The sequence below is a fragment of the Echeneis naucrates genome, chromosome 4 (genome assembly GCF_900963305.1).
Source record: "Echeneis naucrates chromosome 4, fEcheNa1.1, whole genome shotgun sequence".
Classification (NCBI taxonomy): domain Eukaryota; kingdom Metazoa; phylum Chordata; class Actinopteri; order Carangiformes; family Echeneidae; genus Echeneis; species Echeneis naucrates.
This window is the reverse complement of record NC_042514.1, coordinates 16,756,303-16,779,418: the sequence shown is the minus strand read 5'-3', so window position 1 is coordinate 16,779,418 and position 23,116 is coordinate 16,756,303. Positions and strand designations below refer to the sequence as shown.

General features: G+C 40.6%; 2 protein-coding genes across 3 annotated transcripts in view; both read left to right on the top strand.

Moving 5' to 3' along the window:
• The window catches only part of lrrc7 (leucine rich repeat containing 7), a 53,876-nt gene extending 46,988 nt beyond the window's left edge, over positions 1 to 6,888 (top strand). Inside the window, exons 30-33 of the mRNA XM_029500187.1 lie at positions 679 to 965; positions 1,808 to 1,900; positions 5,577 to 5,651; positions 6,778 to 6,888. Of these exons, the coding sequence (XP_029356047.1) occupies positions 679 to 965; positions 1,808 to 1,900; positions 5,577 to 5,651; positions 6,778 to 6,888 (566 nt within the window). The remainder of the gene's footprint in view (positions 1 to 678; positions 966 to 1,807; positions 1,901 to 5,576; positions 5,652 to 6,777) is intronic.
• Positions 6,889 to 13,991: 7,103 nt separating this feature from the next.
• The window catches only part of LOC115041653 (disks large homolog 1-like), an 84,217-nt gene continuing 75,092 nt past the window's right edge, over positions 13,992 to 23,116 (top strand). Inside the window, exons 1-4 of one of the 2 annotated variants that reach the window (XM_029499287.1) lie at positions 13,992 to 14,306; positions 15,347 to 15,523; positions 17,130 to 17,934; positions 18,925 to 19,021. In XM_029499287.1, coding sequence (XP_029355147.1) covers positions 14,288 to 14,306; positions 15,347 to 15,523; positions 17,130 to 17,934; positions 18,925 to 19,021 — 1,098 coding nt within the window. In that variant the 5' untranslated portion in view covers positions 13,992 to 14,287. The remainder of the gene's footprint in view (positions 14,307 to 15,346; positions 15,524 to 17,129; positions 17,935 to 18,924; positions 19,022 to 23,116) is intronic. The other variant, XM_029499288.1, reaches the window with a different exon arrangement.

The following is a 23,116-nucleotide window of genomic DNA, read 5'->3' as shown; positions in this document are numbered from 1 at the left end:
GTAATAGTGCAGCAGTAAATGTACAATATGACAGTCTGTATTATAAATAACAACAGGGAGTTTTATATACAGTATTTTGCGGACCATTCGGCGCAACGCATTATAAGGTGCATAATAAAACATATCTAAACCGAAACAAAACAGTCAGGTGAATCGAACTTTATTCAACTCATTCACAATAACTCAGAATATTGTTCAGTTGTGACACATACAGAAAAATGCACATTTTAATGTACAGTAATTTTTTTGAAGCACAGTACGTACCTGTATTACAAAAAGTGGCGGAGGTAAGCGTACTACGTTCTGTTCTCTGATTGGTTTATGGTTGCCAGTGATAGCAAACACCTGAAGTTAGTGTGACGTTGGAACAACGTTGAAAAACATTTGATTAGAATTAGATTATGACATGGATTTGAAAATCGACTTTACGTTAAAAACCTAACTTTGGCTTGACTATGCTGGATGATAGTTGGTTCCCAGCACTACATAATTAGTTGTCTGACGTTGCAACCCATATCCAACCAAGGACCAACATTAACACAACGTCCCTGTATCAGCTGGGAATGCTCCGACAATCCATGATTTTTGAGAAAATGTAAGGATTTTAACTGCGCCTTATAGTGCGAAAAATACGGTAAGCGTGTTAGAGTGAGTCAGTCCTCTTTTTTTCTGATTCAGGACATCCCACCTCTGGTCAGGGTTACCCCGGCAGCGGCCTGTCCATGGCCCTGTCCCCCTCTGGAAACCAGCCCCAGTACAACCCACACACCTCCCACAGCTCCCATCAGCCCTCTCTCCCAGCCACCAACCCACAGTACCACGGAAACCAGGGCATGGTCCATAGCAACCAAGTCGTCATGACCACCCACACCAACCCGAGGCCTCAGAGCGCTCGCTGCCTGTTGCAAACCAAAGGCCAGAAGAGCACGGATGGTTTCCAGGAACAGGTATCTGACCGTCTGTCCGTCTTACTGTCTGCTCACCACATCCTACACTATCGTGGCTTTATCTTTGAAAATGGGCTCCATTCAAATGTCAGCTGAATAAATAGTAACTGGGTTAGAGAGGATATGTGTTTTATGGCTGCGGGCCTATTCAGAAACAATACACTTAAGGGAGAATGGTTTGGTAAAGACAAATTTAAGCTACGGCTCTACCACCATATATGGGTGTGTTTGAAACCTTTACAAACTGCCGCTGTTGTTGTTGACTAATTTGCTGATAGTAATTGCTAGCCAGGGTAGTTTCTTTGAAAGCAGGACAAGACGGTTACCCAATCAGATGCTGAGGTTGGTGGGTGGCTTTAGATAGTCCCAGATAAAATGAAGTACAGTCATCTTAAGGAGACAAAGTACAATTTTAGCCTCTTAACAGCAACAGTTTGTGAAGAAACAGATCTCGAAAAAGCCACGGAGGCGTAGTTCTAAATCCGAGCTACTTCACAGATGGAGAGCAATGCACCACTTTAGGTAGGAACATGAAGTCATTTGCACCAGACAAATTAGCTGATCTTCCTGAGGGGTTATGCTTTTCACTTCCTGCTACAAAGCAGCTTTCATTATGCCAATTAGAAGAATATAACATGAATACGCGTGGCTCAGTTGTTGTTGGCAGAAAAGCCATGACCTCCAATGCAGCTGCCAGAACATGTCACATGTCACATAAAATGAGTCTAATGATGTTGTGCATGTTGTCTTTTTACTTTATGTTTGTGTGGATATATTCATGATCTTTGTACTTCACTTTGAGTTGTCTTCCTTTCTGTTTTCTTTCTGTCTTTGTTTCTCTCTGCCTCCTCTCACTCTAGTTGTGTGTGAGAATAGAGAAGAACCCCGGCCTTGGTTTCAGTATCTCTGGTGGCATCAGTGGCCAGGGGAACCCTTTCAAACCCTCCGACATGGTATGACCCGACCTGGCCTGCCAGCCAATCATAACCACTCCTGGGTTTTACCTCAGAGTTTCCATGGGGACTGCTTGTTACTGCATTTCATCTATCTGTTTGTCTGTCCGTCAGTAGGGCAGCAGTTGACTTGGTTAAGTTTCGGCCGTGTTAAGTTTGTGATTTTTTCTAAGAACCTGTTAGAAAATTGCAGTTTAACTGAGGTTTGAAAAGTTATAGAAACCTTAAATGTTCCCTTTGCACATCACTTGTTGGTGTGTAAAATATGACAAACCTAACAGAGTAAGTGAGTTTATCATTAGGACGATACATGACGCCGTCTTGATAGGTGACATATCCATGCATCTGGGCATCATGGATGAGTGTGTTTTTGTTTGCTTCACAGTCTTCTTATAACTTTGAGGTCTGAGGTGCAAAGTTGCTTCTACAAAATTTTGAAACGTAAAATCTTTGAAATCTTGAAATATCTTTGTAGTTGCATGAATTCATGATGTCTTATTACAGGATATACTAAACTCTTTTCTCATTTCTATGCCTTTATGAGTCTGACTGACTGTCTGTGTGTGTCTGTGCGGGGAGCCTGTTGGGGTTGCAGATCCCCCAGGCCTGCTGCACATGGCAGTCTGTCCTAGAAACAGGCTGCTATAGCCAGTTTAAAGGAGCGAGGCTGCTCACAGAGCTCTGGCAGCTATTTTAGGAAGGCTGCTCAGTTCTGGGACACTGTGGGTGATTTTAGATGTTCAACACTTTGATCTAGGGATAGGAGGTATCACAGATTTTACTGACTGTTCTGACTTCAGATGTTGAGTAACTGAGTAACTGACGAGACAGCTGCTCTATAAATAGAAGACCTTCCAGAAGAAGCTCTTCAAACATTCAGCCTCCGTACAGCCCATGTGACAAGTGGTGGATTAATTTAAGTTGGGGGTGGGAAGTGTCATTATAGAAACTGTCAATTCATCATTTAACTTTAATTTCCAGAGGACAACTAGTGACTCAGCTGCTGACTCGTTCGATCAGTAAATTATTCCTGTCTCTTCTTGTATACATAAAACTCCCACCAGCTTCATTCTGTCCATTATCAACACTGTGTTATACAGGATGCAAAAATAGTTAATGCAGATGAGAAAATTCTCTAGACATTCTGTTAAATAGTTTGTGAAATAATTAAATAATTCATCCAGTATATCTGCATGTTATAAACTCAAAGAGAGCAGGTATCAGTCTAGATATAGACCTCCTTTATCCAGCCACATTAATACAGATATTTTGCAATATTTCACGTCATGCGTTCACTTTCATTTCTCTCCACCATGATAATGTACTTGTCGATCTCAGTCAACTGCCAGTTATCGTCAGCAAATGTAGATTTTTCTTTTTAAGACTGTTACATATGCACGGTTTCTATTCAGTGGCGCTGTTACATCCATCCACACGTCTTAGTGAAGCAGTTTAAGGTAGCTTTTAGGGCTCATTTGTAAGCAGTTTACCTCAAACACAGGCAGATTCCTTTGATAATTGTTTGATCATCTTTTTGGGCTTGAGAATTTATTTATGGTGTCTTCAATCAGGTCAGGCTTATGACTACATCCATTGATTGAATTTTCACTTCATGCAATTAAGTGCAGACTTCAGTGAACTAAAGTTTAAATAGTTAAAAAGGGCTGCGTATCCAAACAGCTTGATTTATAAATTATACATCTATGGTCATGATCCCTGGAGTGTACCACAGTCCCGGTTATTCCACTGTATCGTGGCTCCACCTAGTGGGAAGCTTGATGTTTACATCCATCCTCTCATTTATATGAGCTAAAAGTCAGCGATGGTTACATCTATTGAAACATTTCAAAAATATATTTTTTTAAAGTTGCATATACATATTACTATTATTCTTCTGGACAAAAAATTCACTACTAAGATATCTGATTTTAAAAGCCTGCTACATTCAAGCCAAAGATGCCGATCTATGTTCTTTTGGCTTTTTTACATTTTTTAAGGGCAAACATGATGTTCTAGTTCTCTTGTTTGCTCTAAATTCTGTGATCTCTGTCTTTTAAAATAGAAATGAATTATGAATTTGCCCATGAAAAGGTCAATGTCTGATTTGAAAAAAATCTTCTGTAAAAAGTAATAAAAATTCATGAAAGGTTTTAAAAGCAAATGTAATTCTTTCTGAGAAAATGAAGTGATGCAAAGTTAAAACCCCCTGATAATATCCATCATTTCGGGTCATTTATAAACTGGAGAACTCCTTGCTCTGACTTAAAAATCAAGCTTTGGTGCTTTTAGCCACTGGGTGAGACCTGGGCTTCGCATCCCAGTCTCAGTACAAGAAAGGAGCACATGGTTTTCAGGACATAAGATTTTTAGTCAAATATGAATCTTGACCCTTTAAAGTTGAAAGTTCAGTTTTCTGTTCTTGGAGTTGGCTAGATGTGTTGTGTTTGCACACTGAGCTGCAGGCGATAATAGACATACATTTTGCAACTACTGTCATTGTTTGTTGTTTGGAGAAAAAAATGTGTGTACATGTTATCACTGAGCAAAAACCTCATCATCAGTTTTGTCCTTAACAGAATTAAAGAACTAATAATGTCTTCGAGAAATAGAACATGAGCTAACATTTAGGATTTTTTCAAGAGAATTTGAAGGTTTTTGTAAGATGCTGCAGCTTTGTGTGCAACTGCTTAATGATCTGTTTGGCTGTCATGACTAATGCTTGGCAGCTAACAGACACATTTGTAATGTACATTGAGCTCCATGTGTGATGTGACAGGGAAGTCTTAAAGTCTCCTTTGTCAAGAGGTCAATTAACTCCTAAAGAAATATTAATTCTGAATATAAGTTGATGTTTGTTGTATGTCGGCATAAGTTGCTCATACACGCAACTATGTGTATCAAAATGAAATTATTTAACTGCCACATTATCAAAATTATTTGTTGGTACACACATATGAGGCTCACTGTATTAAAGAGCACTGTCACTGCAACAATAATTCATCTAATACCTCTAACACGTGTGTTTGACATGTAATGTATGTGTTTTATCCCATATTCGGTCATGGGTTGAAGAACGTAGGTGCTGCTGCACTCTCACTACTACGTTGTATAACTGTTAAGTTTGTGTTTAGTATCGTGTGTTCAACACGTGCACACCCTGTTGAATCACGCTGAGTCTATACAGCCGCATTGTCTCACACTTTCTGTGTTCAAAAACATCTTTCAGCACCCGACGAAAAGATGTTGGTGTTTTTACAATCTCTGCCTTGCATTATTGAGGGACAATATGGGGGATGAAATTTCTTCTGCCCTCCCTGCTACATACTTCTTTCCCCTAGTCAGAATATATTTACTGTACATGTATTTATCTTTCTTCCTGACCTCCTGTCCATTCAGTACACAAGTTACTATCTGTATAAAGCTGATAAACCATTTGAACGTGTCCTTCTGGGAGGGATGCACTGCTCAGCTTCTTTCAATTTCAAGATAGGTGCTGTTAACAACTAATCTAAAGTATGTTTAATTGTTAAAATTAATGGTATTGAACTTCTAGTGGGTTTATTGTCAATTATAAATTTGCAATATATGCATGTATTGAGATGGGAATGAGAAAGGCAAAGATTCTAAACCATCGTGTCCCTGTGTTGTCCTAACGGTGTACCATTTTGACTTATAGGGTATCTTTGTTACTAGGGTACAGCATGACGGGCCCGCCTCCTCTGCCCTGCAGCCTGGAGACAAGATACTTCAGGTAATGCCCTCTGACTCTTCTCCAAATGGGCCAAAAAGAGCCATATCCTGACCTTTCTCCATCTGTCAAGATTTGTACAAACATGAAGGCAGAGCATAGAGCAGGGCGAAAAAAGTCATCCTGCACGTCACCTTGCATAGTCAGCTGGGTATCTTATTTTTACACAGGCTGCGTACCAATTGGTTTGCTTTTTTTAGTCTTTAGCATTTTCCTCCTTCTATATTCTGCCTCTGTGTGTATACTTGTTGTTCCAGAAATTTGGCATGACCCCCCCCTCCCACCCCCCCCTCCACGCTGCCAGACCATCCGCTCTCTCATTCATCATCTCAGGTATATCTGAGTCATAGCTATACAGGGTTATTTGTTCAGCCTGAAATCTAAAATCCTCATTAGGTCAAAGGATGATGTTTCACAAGACGCCAGGGCAGAGCTTAAATTAGGCTGCCTAATAATACAGGGACTCATTATTAGCCCTGGGTATGCTGTGCAGTGATGTGCACACACACACATACACAAAAATTACATAAAATAAAAATTAAAGCAGCTCCAGCAGAGTTCGCCCATCTCTTATCATGGCTGCCATTTAGATATCACCACTTCAGTAAGGAAATATTTCTCATCAAACCTGAATTTTCAAACTGTTCTAGGGTAAGATTTTAGCCTGAACAATGTGAAACTCAAAGATACTAAATACTGCAATTCCATTTTTCTGCGATTCTTACTCGCAGTGTTGCTAGAAGTACTGTAAGCCCAAAAGTAAGATTCCAGCCCTTCACCATAGCAGATCGCCAACCCATCTCTCATTTCCTTCATGTTTTCCTCCCCTCTCTCCTCCCCCCTTCATCTTTTCTCCACAGATGTACAGTTTAGCTGGATGAAGTCATCTAAAAGCCCTTTTTTGTCTTTACCCCTTCTCTCTCTACAGCATGACTGTGTAGCTCCTCCTCTTCTCTCTCTTTTCCCCAACAGTGATGTGTTTCTGAGATAATGATGGCAGTGACCCTCCATCCCTCCACAAACACACTCACACTTAGACATATGTATGGAAATACTGCAGCACACATACATCTATACATACATGCGCACACACACATGCTTTTGACTGTGCTGCGTGTTTGCCTTGCAGGCTAACGGACATAGTTTTTTACACATGGAGCATGAGACAGCCGTCTCTCTGCTGAAGAGTTTCCAGCGGACGGTGGACTTGGTGGTTCTGAGGGACAGCAGCATGTGCTAGAAGTAGTTTTATAACAAACAAACAAACAAACACAACAACGCTTCTTTTCTCTACTCATCGCCATCCCACGCCACCCCACCTGTCCTCCGCTGGAGGCTCGTGGAACTGAAAAATGAGCCGCTTTTTTTTACCTTTTTAGGGGAACACATAGACATTTATTTGCCTATTGCTGGACCAAAGGCAAATACTAGTGCCAAATGTACCATAGGAAACATATCGGCTCTTCTGTCCACCAAATGGTCAGGGACCTGATCAAAGGCTGGATGGACCACAAGAGGACTCCATCCATGGAGTCCCTCCAGGGCTGCTGCAGTTTGGATTAGTTAATTAGGCAGTTTATCTGATTGGTCTGTCTGAGTAGTTTGTTTTTGTTAGTTAGTTAGGGTTCTGGGGTATTTATGCTTTTCGCCACTGCTTTTTATTTTGCAGTCCATGGTGGGTTTTTAATGATTTGTGTAGCACATGGTTCATGGTCGTCTGTGTTCTTTTTCCTTTTTTCCTCTTTGTGTTTGTTTGTTCTTTAATCTGCCAGCCTTCTTCTACCTTTGTCCTATATTGTTCTCTTTCTTTTACTGTTTTGTCTTTTATTCTTGTGTTTACGTCTTTTCTTCTCTTCTGTTCTGCAGGTATTATTGCCTACAATGTACAGAAATTGAAAACTTAAGACTTTCTGCCTTGTGTACATATATAGAGCTGCAGCTTTGTAGAGCTGTACTCTCTTTGGGGCCTGGACAGACAGCTCTAAAAGTTTATGATGAATATAATTGTTGATAAACCACATTCGGAATTCTCTCTTATGAACATACAGGGATCATTTCTCCAAATGGATGATTTTCTAAAATACACCGCTGGTTTATTTCTGTATAGAAAACACAGTCCATTACTGCTACGTGTCTTTTGTTCTTTGAACTGTTGCTTGCACAGCTGTGCTGAAAAGAGCTAAAGCAATATTTCTTAGGCTCGGCCCATTGAGCTTTTCAGCAGAGCCTAACTCGTCCTGCAGTGCCATCTATCGAGCGAGTCGCGCTAATGTTTACACACACACACACACACACACTGCCATGCACATGAGCTAGCAGGCAAACATGTGGCCCCATACACAACACATATGCAATGGTGTGATTTCTGCACTATTGCATAGTGAAGCCCTGTCTGTTCCAGCCTGATTTTGTAATTCAAATACACCCAATCACACGCACCAACACACTAACATTATTTACATCTGTGCCATATTTTGAGGTCCTGTTTTTCTAGTGCTGTTACTGCAATGTTACATCACTTTGAAGCTGTTTGAATTCATCGATAAAGTCATAGCATGCTGTCATATCTATGTTCACCGTTAGTCAGCCATTTTTCGTGGGCTTCTTGAGTTCTACACTCTCAAAGTATTAATTATACCACTGAGCCTCAGTGAGACTGATGTTCTAAAGTTAGTGCCACATGGGCCCTCTGCTCCTCCCCCAGTTTTATTCACACAAGCCCAAATCATCAGTGCTTTACCTTAATGTTATGCAGATCTGATCTGCACACCTGAAGGAGAGCGGTGTGACTATAGTTAGTAGAGAAACTGGTTTTTAACTGTTGGCCTGGCTTCCAAGTGTCAGCAAACATTCGTTCTGCTGGCCTGTGGTCTCCCTGTGGAAAGCAGCTGGAGAAACAAGACTCAATAAGATATAACACATACTAGTGTCTTTGTGGGTAAATCTGCCTTGAATCAGATTTCTCCTTTTCAGACAATCAGGGAAAGGTCTGATCTGTCTCAGAAAGGCTTCTGACCTCACTTGTAACTTCTGTGCAACTTTTGTAACCTGAGGAGATGCCAGCTGACTGTGTGTGTATAGTAGAATTTCCCGATGCTTATGGCAAATGTTCACATTTGAAATACATAAGATATTAAACTGAGCCAAAAAAGCAAGACTCCAAACTTTGAGACCAAAGTTGGAGCCATGGCAATGTGATAAAATCCAGTTTTCATGGTCACGTGCCAGAAATTGGAATGATATGACCTCGGAAAAAAGAGCGAAGAGGGTCATTCTCTGTCTTCATGTAAATGCAACACGTCGTGAAGATGTTTCGTGACGGCGAGCTTTGTTCTGTTATGTGTAACATCTGATTTTGCCTTCAGAGTCAAACATCCCTCACTGTCCTCTGCTTTTACTTGACATGACAGTTTCATCCTGTGCCCATTTTGTGTCAGCTCCCCCAGTCAGCATCCAATTTGAGTTAATTCAACATAAGCGACACAAAATGGCACAGATTGGTGACGTGGTTGAGACCTCGACCACAAGTACCCACCCAACCCTGTTTAGAGTTTAAAATATCAAAGATATTGTGATGAGAACAGAGAAAAAGGTTTGATAATATAATTATTTTTTACTACATGTTTCAGGTAATTCTTTCTAAATATATTGATATACCTTAGCTTTGCTCAAAAATTGTGATATTTTATATTGACACTTATAACAAAGTTATGGATGGAAGTACGCACAGTATGACATGGAGACCTACACATGTACTATCCAAAACTGTATAAAATGTATTTCTACTGTAATTGTGAATTTGTGTTATACAAATATATATTATATATATATGTATATGACTATAAAAACAGTCATTTTCTATGTGTTTAAACTACATAAGAGCTGAACAAATGCTGAGGACGGTGTCACTGTACATAGCTGTGAATGAAATCCAATTTAAAATGACTCATATTGATTGTGAATGTACTCATGCTTTCTGCAGTACCTACACCTACCCAACTTGAATGCTGCTTCTTCTGTTGTGTGACAAAAAGTAATTTGACCTCCGAAGAGAGAACCGCTGTTGAGTTATAAGTTGGACAAATTTTAGTGATGATTTAACAGAACTATTTATTTCTTTATTTATTTGCACATGCAAGTTGAAATCCTTCCAGTTTTAAGTTTGAGTATTAATGCGGAGAAATGTAATTGCCGAAGTATATATAATATATATCATGTGTTTAGAATGCATTTTGCAGACGCTATCTGTACATACTATTTAAGATACAGTTTTTACAAAAAATGATATATGTATAAAATTGAAAAAATGCTGTGCAGCAATTATACTGAAGCCATTTTGGGCTTTGGGACGTACCATTTTTTCAGTATATAAGAGGTGTTTTGAATAATGTACTAAAGTCTCTATTGTACAAATAATAAAAATGTCACTATTGGTAATCTGGGTTCTTTCTCATGCACTGAGCTCTGTGTGTGGTATGTATGAGGCATGTAAGGAGAGGAAGGTGTGGCGAACAGAACAGGGTGAGAGGTGATGAAAGAAAAGGAAAAATTTGCGAGATGAGATGAAAGGATGAAAGTGAGGGATGTAGAAAGAAATTACACAAGGATGAGAAGAAGGGAGGGAGGAAGGCGAGAGAAGGAAGAGGGAAGGGAATGGGGGAGTAACTAAGAAAGTAAGAAAATGATATTTAAAAAAACAGGAGGGATAGATTGATAGAGGAATAGACAGAAATGAAATTGAATGGATTAAGCAATGGGGTGGAGAGAAAAGAGATGAGGTAATGAAAGGAAGTGAGTGATGGGGAATGGAAAGAGTAGAGAGGGATGAGGATCACCTCATCTGGTCTGTGGGAGATTTCTGTTTCCTCAGTTTCTCTGGATTAAACTCAGCAGACCCTCTCATCATCTCAGCAGATACCCCCTTTGTCTCTGTCCATTATTCTGACAGCCTGATTTTGCTTTATCCCTCTCTATCCATCCATCTCATCTCTTCTTGACATTTATCTGAGCTGTGGATCACGAGGGATGGCTGAGTTTATCCAGCTTTTTGAAGGTAAGAAGCCTTGTCAGTGGTTGTATTTTAGCCCAAAGGAAAAAAAAAAAAAGGTTTACGGATGAGCATTAAATTCTACACACATTTTTGCTCTGGCGTAATTCTGCACATGTAATTAAAAAAAAAATATCAAAACATTACTAATTAGTCATAACTACACGAGGTGCTCTGCTAGTAAGTTGATCTTAATGATTAGTTCATTTAATGGACAGTTAAGTTTGTTTCAACTTTGCTTCCTTCAGGATACACCAATATTTAAAAAATAAATGTTTGATTTCAGCAAGCTAATCTGTAATGAAATGCATGAATATTTGTTAACATTTAATTTGATGCATGATGTATAAAAAAAGATTGTGTCGTTTCATGCTGTACAGGAAGCCCCCTCCCAGAGATATGTGGATATGTCAGGGAGGGCGCAGATTTCCGATTACAGTGCCACTAAATTAACTGCCATTTAGCTTGACTTGCAGTAAAGACAGCTGAACAGGGACACATTTTCCACTAAGTTTGCTTTAATCAGCTGTTCACATTGCTGTGAAGTCTGGAATGCAGTCTGCAACCTTCCTTTACACCATAAACTCTTTCCCCCCGTGCCCTTTTGCACTGGAGCAATTTAAACACAAGGTAATAAAACTTAATAGCTGTTACTAGAATGCAGACAAATACATTAGTGTGTCATGAACTGACTGGATGTTAAGCACTCATCACAAATACCTGTATGGTTCATGTATAATTAAGATTGCTTAAAAATTACATTCCCCATGTTTTATTTCAGAATGCCAAAAATTTAAGAATGAATCTGTAATTTGGTTTCCATAATTTGTGTGTATTAACTGTTTAATTTAGGTATAAAGAATTAGCGGCGTAAATAGTGTAAAATCTCTCTGTGAAATATAGGGGGTAAGAAAACTGTACTTGAATATACCCCTTGAGCTAATGTACTTGCTGATTTGGTCTTTTAAACACCCTTTTTTTCACAGGTTACAGTTACTTTTACCAGATGTACTTTGCTTGCATAAAATGTTGCATGTTGGCCTTTTACTGAACCTCCATATGCTATATACCTTTACATTGTGTGACTGGATCATAATAGCATAGGTATCATTGACTAAAGTTTCCTCCCAATCTGTCTTGTACCATTCCCCACCATTCTCCTCTTATCAGCTCCCTCTGTAGAACAACTCTGCTTGCTGTGATTCAGCCCGACAATTAACAATAGAGGGTAATAGCGCACGCATTTGTGTGTGCGCGCGCACGCAAACACACACTGACGACAGCAGAATGATGTCCTTTTGTTCCATTTCCTCTTTACTCCCTCTTTTACTCACTGGTTTGGTTCTGTGTGCTGACTGACAAACCCACTTATACAACCATGCATAAATTCTCCCCCCACACACGCTGACTAATACATCACACTGACATCAGAGTGGTTGTGTGTGTGTGTGTAAGAGATACAAAGCAAGAGTTTTGGTGCACTCACCAAAGCAGTCAATAAACTCTTGTGACATGATCAATAACAATAGCAGAGACTGAGTCCATGACCTGCATTCAGCTGCTCCCTGCATACGTATTTGGTGAGAATGAATGCGCATGCAGATGAAGTGTCTCTACAATGTACCCTCTGTCCACAGGCAGGACTTAGACATACATTGTATTGTGTTACCGTGCTGAACTGAATAAGTGAGGCAGCAGCATAAATTGTCTTTTTTTTTTTCCTTTCATCTTATTATCCTGACTGTCATTACAGCTGTACAGGGAAACTCATATCATAAATAAACTCAGTATCATAAAATCTCAAGTAAACTGCAGAGCACATGAAAAGTGCACAGAAATTGTGGAAGTCCACCGTTTCCTGTCCTTTCCACATCGGAATGAGGAAATCAATCAATCAATCAGTCAACAGTTTACACTTTGTTGGCCCAGTGCACACATAATTCTGGGATGTATTTAGCCTAGCTTACAAAAATAGCCCACTCAAAAGAGACGGAGGTGCAATCAAAAGCAAAGTCCATTGTGTCCAAAGCTGTCTCATCTAGCCTCACATTGCATTTTAAGTATTTTCTCTGTATTATCAAAATAACGTTTTAATAACAGCACAAACTTTGGCTGGGCCGAGTCTGCAAGTAGGCATTACTGAGATTTCACACATGATTCTCATTAGAAGCTAAATCTTTATAGGCAAAGCTAAATGACCTCAATCCATAAATAAGAAATGGCTGTTGTCTTCTCATCTGACAGTGATGACAATCATTTACAAATTGTTTTGCGTTGTCGTTTGAAAGGCAGTGCTTTTTGGTGATTGGTCACTTGGTCACCATGAGATTAACACTCAACACAATTAACACAAGTTAGCCAAATTTTCAATAGCAACAATTTTTCGATAATGGCTGAACATGAATTTTGGAGTTCTAACAGATAATAAAAGTTAAATTTACAAAGTATTTACGAACTACAGTGTGTAAGTGTGTGTAAATATAAGCAGGACACATCTTTTTTAGTAAGATGCAATAATTGTCTGGTCGTGTTATTAGAATATCACCTTCTTCCTTTAACATAAGAATTGTCTTCCCAAATGAAATATTACTCCTTTTATAATTGTGTTTTCTTGTTTGTTGTTGTTTTGTTTTACCTTTAATTTAATGTTGCAGTCATGATACAGCCACCATTCATTTTGGAGGTATAGTTGTGACGAAAGAAATCCCCGCTGGTTGATCCCAGATGGTAGGAAGAAGCCTGGGATAGCACAGCTTTAATCTATTTAACCAGTTTACAGTTTACCTGGCAAAACAAACAAAACCCACACAGTGATGAACTTCCCATTGTGCAGAGTTTTTTTTTTCTCTCAACTGTACTTTTATTTCATATTTTCCTACCAATGTGTGGTTCCTCATAGATCTCATTCAATCCATACTCACAGTTCAGTGGATTAGATGGACACCCAGAGAGATCAGCCTTTCATCCATCCCCACACAATGTATCTGTTAACCATGACAACAACATGACAATGCCGTCAACACACACAGGCTTTCTTGTGCAGGGCCTCTCCAGCAAAGCTGCTTTAGTGCCGTTTGGAGGAAGGAGCATTAATGCGTGTCTCTGTGTTCGGCCCATTTAGACGGGCGTGCGTTATCTTGTGTTTGTATTCATCCCAAAGGGCCGCATAAGAACCGGTCGGACGACGTTTTGAGTCACCTGAATGAAGAAACCGATTTTTTTTTTTTTTTTTTTTTTTGGAAGTGGGTTGAAGTGAAAGAAAAGGAGAGAGATTGTCATTACAACTCCGGGTACTAAGTCCAGTTTGATATGGCTTTTTTTTTTCCTTCTCCCGGTTCCTCTGTTTGTTCGGGCTCTCAGATAAAGAAGTTAATGTAAGATTTATTTATTTTTTATGCATTTTTTTTAATTTGTTTTGTTTATTTTGCCAGAAAGCCGTGCCTGCCGTGGTGTTTTGCTTGCTGTCCCAGTTTGGAGGCAGGCTGTCCCGGGACAGACGCACACATCTGTAAAAACACACTGCCTGTCACAGCGACACACACACACACACACACACACACAGTCCCAGCAGAGGAGGACGGTGCGCGTCACCATGCCTGTGCGACAGAAAGGTAAATAAAGTATTTCTTATGGCTTATTATTTTTCCTTCATTCCTACCTTTTGTATAGTTCATACATATCATTTGTTTGATTAGAGAGACCACTTCGAGGGAAACAAAAACAGCTGAAAGGTTTCAAAAAGCTTGCGTCGATGTCTCCGTGGTGTGTGAAGCGCTCCTCTTTAGCTTTTAACACCCGCCAAACTTCTCCAAAACCGCCGCGATTTAACGTTTAGTTGCTTATTTGCAAACACACACAAGACCGATGTCGTGATTATAAGATGTTTCACCGATCTGCCGCACGAATCGGCCCACGAATGATATAAAATTGAAATCTACTTTCGCGTTTTTCAGCATGCTAGTCTGAATTGAAACGCACGAATTCAACTTCAGAACTCGCCTTACTTGTTGCACGGCCTATCAGAGAAATTGCTGCAAGTGTGTCACGCCGTACAGCTGACACCTTCCCTTAGCTGAATCGATATAGTTTGCAGATTTTCTGTTCAAGCGCCATTAAATCCACTGCACTTCAGCTTGACTTGCGGCACTGAAGGCGTAAAAGTTTGCTTTAATCAGCTGTTCGGTCAGGAGAGCCTGGAATGTAATTTGCAACCTTCTGGTAGACCACAAACTCCTTTTTCCAGCAGAGCCACTCACACACAGTTACAAAGCTTCATGGTTGTTACTAGAATGTAGACAAGTACAACAGTGTGGCTGTCAAGCATGTATTACGAATAGTCCCCTTGCCATTAAGATTACCTCACATTTACTGAATGAAAAAGTTAAATTTCCCGTATATTAATTTTACATAAACAGAGGCAGTAAAGTGTACAGAAAACATTATTCTTTAGCGTCACAGAGTGATAAAATACTAGGAGTGACCGACTAAGAGCAGCTGTGTCCACTCTTAATCATAGTCAGGTGTCCTTAATCTGTCCTCTCTTCACGTCACGCTAATGAAGACCCTGCTAGTTTTTAAGCATATTAATAATATATTTCTGCTTTTCTGTAATTAAGGATATGCACTGTTTACTTGCGTATGTCTTATTTAGATGCTCAGCGGGCCCTGGAGCTGCTCCAGCAGTACCGGGCCAAATTAAACCAGAGACAGCAGACCCAGAACCAGAATCAGACCAAACAGGGCCACGCGGAGGAGGACCAACAGCTACAGCAGTCTCTGGACAGAGTCATCAATGTCTTCCAAAGCCACCTCTTCAGTGCTCTGCTTGGTAAGCACACGTGTTTGTCTGTTGATATACAAATTTTCAAACCTGGCATTGAAATCAATAAGTGTCACTGCATACTTATTGATTTCAATGCCATGGTTAGCCTTTAAATCCAGTGACGCTTATTGACCTGCCCGCTATTCATTTATTTACTTGGACTAAAAATATATAGCTTATGGTGTGCTGTTGATTGTGCGTGGAGGTTAAGGATGACAGGACATACCCGACGCCACAAATTACAGTTCATTAGCAGACATTGACGGGTTCAAATCAGGACATGTTACATTAAATGGTCATTTCAACCCAAACACACAACAAGGCTTGAAGACAGGAACTTGTCAGCAGATAGGAGGCTGGACTGATAATACTATTTGCTGTAAGTGATAGCAGAAGCTCTCATGGTGCCTGCAAGATGTTTGAGCTGGCCTATCACATGACTCTTCACCATAAAATGGGGATCAGAGTGCGCAGATGTGAAATGGCCTGTCACAGAAAACAGAGAGCCCTTTGTAGAGAAGGGGCACACATTTTAAGTATTTGTAGCGCGTATGAAGTCCTTCCAATGATTTCAAATCTGCGTCCCACTACTTTGTTCTGGTTGGGTTGAAGGATTTCTTTTGTGGAGAACAGGACAGGCCACATGTTGGTCTGTGTCACTATAAGTGCGTCATCAAACTGGTTCTTAGTCTCTGGTTCCACCTCCTCTGTACCACGCCCACACCTGTAGCTGGAAAACTTCCTGCTCTGTTGTCAGTGTGCACATGTTTTTAGCTGAGCTGGAAACTTAACTTTCTGTTTTGAATGCATCTTTAACCTTTTGGTATTTGACCAAATCTACTGTAATGTGTTGTTTTAATATGCGCTGTGCGACTGTGTGTTGATGTACAGTATTATCACCATCGTTTGTTCGTGTTACACCATTCAACTACCTGCCTACTATTCACTCTTCTTTCTCTTTTTACACATCCTTCCCCCAGCCGTATCCTGCCCTATCCCAGCATATACAATGCCTTGTTTTTTTTTCTGCTGCTTTGCAATCTTTTTTGACATGGTCACCAAACTTGTTGGAGTTGACACCCTGAGGTTCCAACCATGTGAATGATTTAGAGTAGAATTTCTTGCCAGTTGTGAAAAGGGAGTTGTGAAACCTCAGACTGTAACAGCCAGTCAGTGTGCTTCCTTTAAAAATAGTAATAACAGTAAGTTTGCTGTTCTTTTCTGGTTTAAAGGATGAACCCAGGATCTTTCAGAAGGTCCTGTTCTTGCTGATGGCAATGGTTTAAATCACCACTAGAGGACACTATTCTATAGCTTTATAGCTTTAGAAAATGATTTTTATGTATGTTTATGTATTACGTATGTATGTATGTGTGTGTGTGTATATATGTATATGCACACACACACACACACATTGCTGATCTGCCAGGTTTGCAATATTTTTTTCAGGATATAAGATAACCAAAATATATTAAATAAATGCTCTCTTGTCCATCTATTCAGTTGATACTCAATGCAACATTGTAGATGCTGATGCAAAGAATGTTTTGAGCTACAATGTAATAGCAACTCAGTGATCGTCAAAATTGTTATTTCTCTGTTTCTACTGCAGATATCCAGGAGTACTATGAGTTGACCATTCTTGCAGACTGCAAGAAGTCAACAGATCTGACGGATGGCGCAGAGGACCTTCCTGCCTCCTCTAACCTGCCAGTTGAGTGCCCACCTCAGCTACAAGGATCTCCTAGTTCCGAGCCTGTGACCCCGCAGGCTTCTCAGCCAGGACCACCTCAGCCAAAATCCTTAACGCCAAAACCCAGGTCACTGAAATCCCCTGCTCCTCCAATCCCATCTGAAATAACCCCCAAAAAGCCATCATCTCCAACAACACCATCCAATACACCTCAGACACAACCAGCCAAAGTCAAATATCGTGCTCCTCTTCCTCCTGTCCAGCCTGGAGCCTCTAAGTCTACATCAGTGGAGCTCTCCGAACCCTCTTCTGCTGCTTCTATAGGGAATGGTGTAGAAACTCCTGTAGTCTCTCCAAATGGAACAAAGCCACGTCTCAATTCCCATAACTCCGGTGTTTCTTCAGAAAGCTCTACCACCTCCACCAACGCACAAAGCCTTAATGCCCCTGCTGACCTCAACCTAATGACCGTCTCAGCCCTCGTCTCCAGCACCATTCAGGGCCTTGTGCTTCCAACCACTCCAAACAAACTCACCCCCACCAGCCCAGGTCCTGACAGGGTCACAGATGCTGGAGTCATCTCTACAGCTCTTAAAACTAGCAATGACCCAGGATTGGAGAAAAGCAGTGCCAGTCCAATAAGCCCCAAGCAGGGAAAGTTTACCTTCAGCAGCGTCAAACCTGGAAGTCCTCCTGGAGCTTTGACAAAAGGACCTAATTTGAGGTATGCTTAGTCACATTGGCTTCAGTGCAATGTTGGCAGCACGAGCATAGATTAATGTTGTTAGTAGGGTCATTAGCAAACCTATGTTTCTGTGTTACACATGTTGCAGCAAGTGTGCTAACTTTGTTTCACAGTTGGTGGTCTGTTTACAGCTAAATGAAATGACTCCCTGCCATTCCTCATTTCACTTCATGAAGTTCAGCTTCACTGAACCTTGATTATGATTAGAGATGGTTTCTTGGCTGGTAACTCTCCTCTGTGGATAAAGGCCCTCTGGTTCAAACAACAGTTTTAAATCTGAGCGGATTAAAACAAGTACATTCCCTGAGGCTGTTGGACTCTGGAATGGAAAACCTCTGAGCTTCAGGGTGCAATTCGCTGTTAGATGGTCTTTCAGCTTAGTTGATGTTTGCATATTTTAAATATGTTTATGTGATTTAACCTTAATGTTGCAGAACTCCCACATTTAAGCTGCGTTGTTTCTATTACACCTATGGCCAATTTATGATGTTGTTGTTGTTAGAGGTTGCCATGTTTCACTTTTAACATTGCAAGGGTAGTTCTAAAATTGCTTGCTTGCAATTGTGAAAAGTAAAGTATAGTAAAGTTGACTTATCGCTGCTCTGCGCAGAACAAGACAAAATGACAATGTTTAACTGACACCAACGATGAGTTCAGGATTTGATCAGTATGCCATGAGTTACTTTTCATGAATTTCCCACTAAAGAGGATTGAACCATTGGAAGTGGTATAGAAAATACAGTAGAATCACTGCTCATGCTAGCAAATTTCTTCTGCATACTGTATTTCCCTCCAAATAATTGAAATCCATCATAAGAAACATCTCTCTTCAATCTCTGGCATTTGAGTTGGTGGAGACTGGATGTAGATTATTTTACAGATATTTCCATATGTTTTTAGTCATATTATATTGGATAATAACTAATATTTCACATTCAAACACTTGCTAACACTGATCTCTGTTATTAGCCCCACCAGCCCAGTGCAAGCAAAAGTTGCTTTCCCTAGTCCCAGCCATGGTCCAGCTAGCCCCCTTCCAGCTAAGAGTCCACTGACCCCCATCAAGGTAAGACATCTGTAGTTGCTTTCTGTTTAGCACCATGGGAAAACCTGCAGTAAATCCCTCTACACACTTGCTCATATTAGAATGAATTTAGTCACTGTGTGGCAACCTACAGGTCACAGTAGAGCTGCACAATTTTGTAAAAGAGGGAGAAGTAATTATTTTTCCTAATGAGTTCCAGAGAAACTATTTCCAGAGATGAATATAGCTGCTTCTCTCTTCGTACCTAGGAGAGCTGGTCACTTCTGGAGATGAACTGTATAGGCCTCCTATTTTTGATGCTTATTTGGGGTCAGGGCAGGGATTCTTGGTAGTTGACATGGGCTCGAGCCCTTATCTTACTCCGATTCTTTTATTTTGAGATGTCGTAATCTGTCACTGTATTAGCTCCAATTCGGTGCCCACTTCCTCTGGAGGAAAAAGGAAGCAAGTGTACCCTGGTAGTATAAAATTAGAGGAATCATTGTGATCCAAGATCAAATTTAGAGAAAAATTTGCTTTTCAAACTGTTAAATTAATGGGACATTTTTCTGCATTTGCTACTTCATGTCTAACATGTTATTGCTCCTTCAAAGGAAGAGTTTTGATTTAAGTCAAATTAATCTCATTTTGCTCGTGAGAGTCTGTCTCTTGGACCTGGGAGATCAGAATTAGATGCTCCACTTCTTCATTATCATTTATGCAGGTTGACCATTGGTCTACATCGTATTACATAATGTGACAAGGGGAATCAATTCAGTTGAGTAACATTTTATTTTCCCATTGATTCAGCAAAGCGGTAGAATATTGAATGAATAGTTTGCTTTGTTTTGGAAATGGTGCTAATATTAACTTGCTTTATGCTGATGTTTCAAATAGACTGCTGCACAGGCATCATTCGCCCTCCTGGCTGTGAACTGCTTGCATAGGGGTTAGTGTAACTTCGTGTGTAGCTTCAACTGGTTCTTCAGGTCTTGTGTTGAATGTTAACATACATACACATTCATACATACACACTTTGTCGCCAACGAAATGGGTTTTAACTGTCTGTCGAGGAAATTGAGACCCAATAGTGATATTCATCAGCATGTCCCAGTGCAGAGAGAGTGTGAGCATCAGGGGAGAGAATCAGCAATGAGTGAGGGCAAAGCTGGACGGAAGTGGAGCAGGATAGCATAAGACTGACATAACATAACATGAGATTGTGTGAAATTCTGTGCATGTTTGTATTCGGTGCATGTGTGAAACGTACACACACTTTTCTAAACAGGTTTCCTATCTTTGCCACTGTAGCTTTTGTAAAAATTTCAAATTCAAAATGACAAAATGAAATCCCATCCTTGAGGCTTCAGGGTGCATATGGAGCTGTAACTTGATACCCACAGTCAGTTGAAAGTAGAGCATCCATTGCTGTGCCACTGATACTATTCACTCAGTCTCACCCTGCCAAACAGTGGCTGACCTGATAAAAAAGCAGAGAGTGGTGTGTGTGTGTGTGTGTGTGTGTGTGTGTGTGTGTGTGTGTGTGTGGTGTGTGTGTGTGTGTGTGTGTGTGTGTGTGTGTGTGTGTGTGTGTGTGTGTGTGTGTGTGTGTGTGTGTGTGTGTGTGTGTGTGTGTGTGTGTGTGTGTGTGTGTTTGTAGATGCATCCATGTGCATGCCTTCCCTGCTTCCTTTTTTTTTTTTTTTTTTGGTCCGTGTGTGCGTAGCGAATGTGGTCTGCGACAGTGCAGATACATAGTCTTATCATTGCACTCGTTGAGGTCAAAATGTGGCAACCAGCTTCCATGAAAGCAAGACAGCAGCAGCTGGAAGACAAGAGGGTGGGCAGAGGTGCGCCGGGACAGCTGCCATGTTTCTGAAGCGGCCTGTATTTTAGCGGAGATGCTCTCTCTGATGAAAGGACAGGTGGAGATGACATGAGAAAGAGAGGAGAGAGATAGATTGAGCGATGAAGGAGGAGACAGAGAAGGACAGACGGCAGGAGGGTGTCCCCAACAGCAACAAACGGCTGCGTGGTGGAGCAGGAAGGTTGCAGCAGGAAGATGTTTTGGTGAAACTTGGCATATTGGACTGGTGAGAATGGACTGCATCTGCATCCTCACTACCAAGGTGAGACATATGAACAGCTGAGAAGACAAAAAAAAAGAAAAGAAGATAAAACGTTCTACTAATTAAACTATCACGTCCCTCCTGATGACATTCATTTTTATGCTGCAATTGTGTGCTAATTGATCAATGAGTAAACTTTCATCAACTTGACATTATGTTTATCAGAAAGGACAGTGGATTCCTCTGAACACATCCAAATGAATACTCACAGTAGACTCTTTGCTTTGGAAATGATTGGCGGCTAAGTGCACCTGCTCACCAGGAGCTATATCAAGTTGTGAGCAGGCTGCTTATTGTACAGATGCGTCACTTTAATTTGTGAATGAAGAAGCTCAAAGGTGATATCTTAGAGGAACAGGTTACAGATTGGAATCCACTAATGGGGATTCCAATCTGTTGCTCAGCTGCTGGTCTGGCACTGTGCGATGCCCACAGAGACAGGAAACTGGGTTGACAGGACACGCGCATCAAAAGTGAAGCTGTCTGACTGCTTGGCTAGCTATGTAGGTAGCTTAGTGATGTGGTTGGTTGACTGACTGATGGGACTTGGAGCTAAAAATTAGGATGGAAAAAATTAAACACATCCATTATGCACATAGTGTATGGGCATGCTCAGAAATGTATGGCCCATTTTGGCCCAATGTGAGCTCAGACAGATGGATAAGTGGGTATAGATAAGGAATAGATGGATGGGCTTCCATTGGAGCAGACCTCCAAATGATATTTCAAACTGAGGCTGCAGTGTTCCTGGAGGGAAAAATTACCTTAAGTAATGGGCATGTAATTGCAATTGTTGACAGGGAAAAACTCAAACTGTGAATACTGTTACATTTACAGACCTAATGACAACATCCTGTTCATCCATTGTTCCAGCACGAGTATGAAATTTGAAATATTACCTCAAGCCTGGCTTTGTGATATAGCACAGCTCTGGGTCTGTTTTTGACCCTTTCTTAGTGTCTACATTGGTCACCTGCATTTAGGAAATTCTCACAGCTCAGTCAACAGCAACTGAAGCTGCATGTGTACAATGTTTGAAAAGAGTTCAGGGGTCAAAATATGCTGTGGACTGTGAGCCTGTGTGGTGGCCTCAGCAGAAAGATCTGCTCCCTTAGATGCAGGTGGGACGGATGACTGGAAGATGCAGGTTTTTGTCCACGTCACTAGACCACATCAGATCCCACAGGTGTCAAACCAGTATTATCCTCGAGGTTTTGTAGAAATGTATACATTTCATTTAAATCCCAGTTAAAGTTTGGTAAATTAAATTTTGAATCAGTCATCAATTTAACCCACCACGTTACCATACCATCACCTTGCTGCAATGAAGTAGGTCGCCTTCCGGTTCATGTCCTTGCTTATGGGGAATTAGCTGTTGGGGGATGACCTTCTGTTCTGCTGGCAAATATAATGATTCGGACTGTAAGAGTGGACAGACAGTCCAATCCCTTTACTGGCAAACATAACAAAATTGCTGTTGATTCCGTATTTATTTTGGAAAACTGTAAACTGTAGATGGCATTTTTATCAAGGTTCTCTTCATTACATTGTCCTGTTTGACTTTCACATCTTCTTTGAATGAGATGTTAGTGTGGTTAAAGGGATCTGGTGGGAAAAAAATAAACAATGGGAATGATGAGTACTACACAAACACTAATAAGTCTGCTGGCAGATAGACAAACAGACTGCATTACTCCGGTTAATCTCATTTATCTCACATTTATCTCATTAAGATAATGGATTGGAAACAGAGGGTATTCCCTGAGCTCAAGACTGCTAGATTACTGTTGGAAAATGTCTAATTATATCCTGCGTTTCCCCTACGATCACTCCCTCTCTGGGTAAAAGGGAAAACGCACATAAAAAAAAAAAAACAAAACAAAACGCAAAGTTGAAGTTAAATCTACTCAGGAACCAGCAACTTGGCCTCTGTTTAGAGATGCATTTTGTTACGCTGAGAGCAAACCAATCAAACCAGGAGGTACACTCCAGTCAAATAGGTTATAAC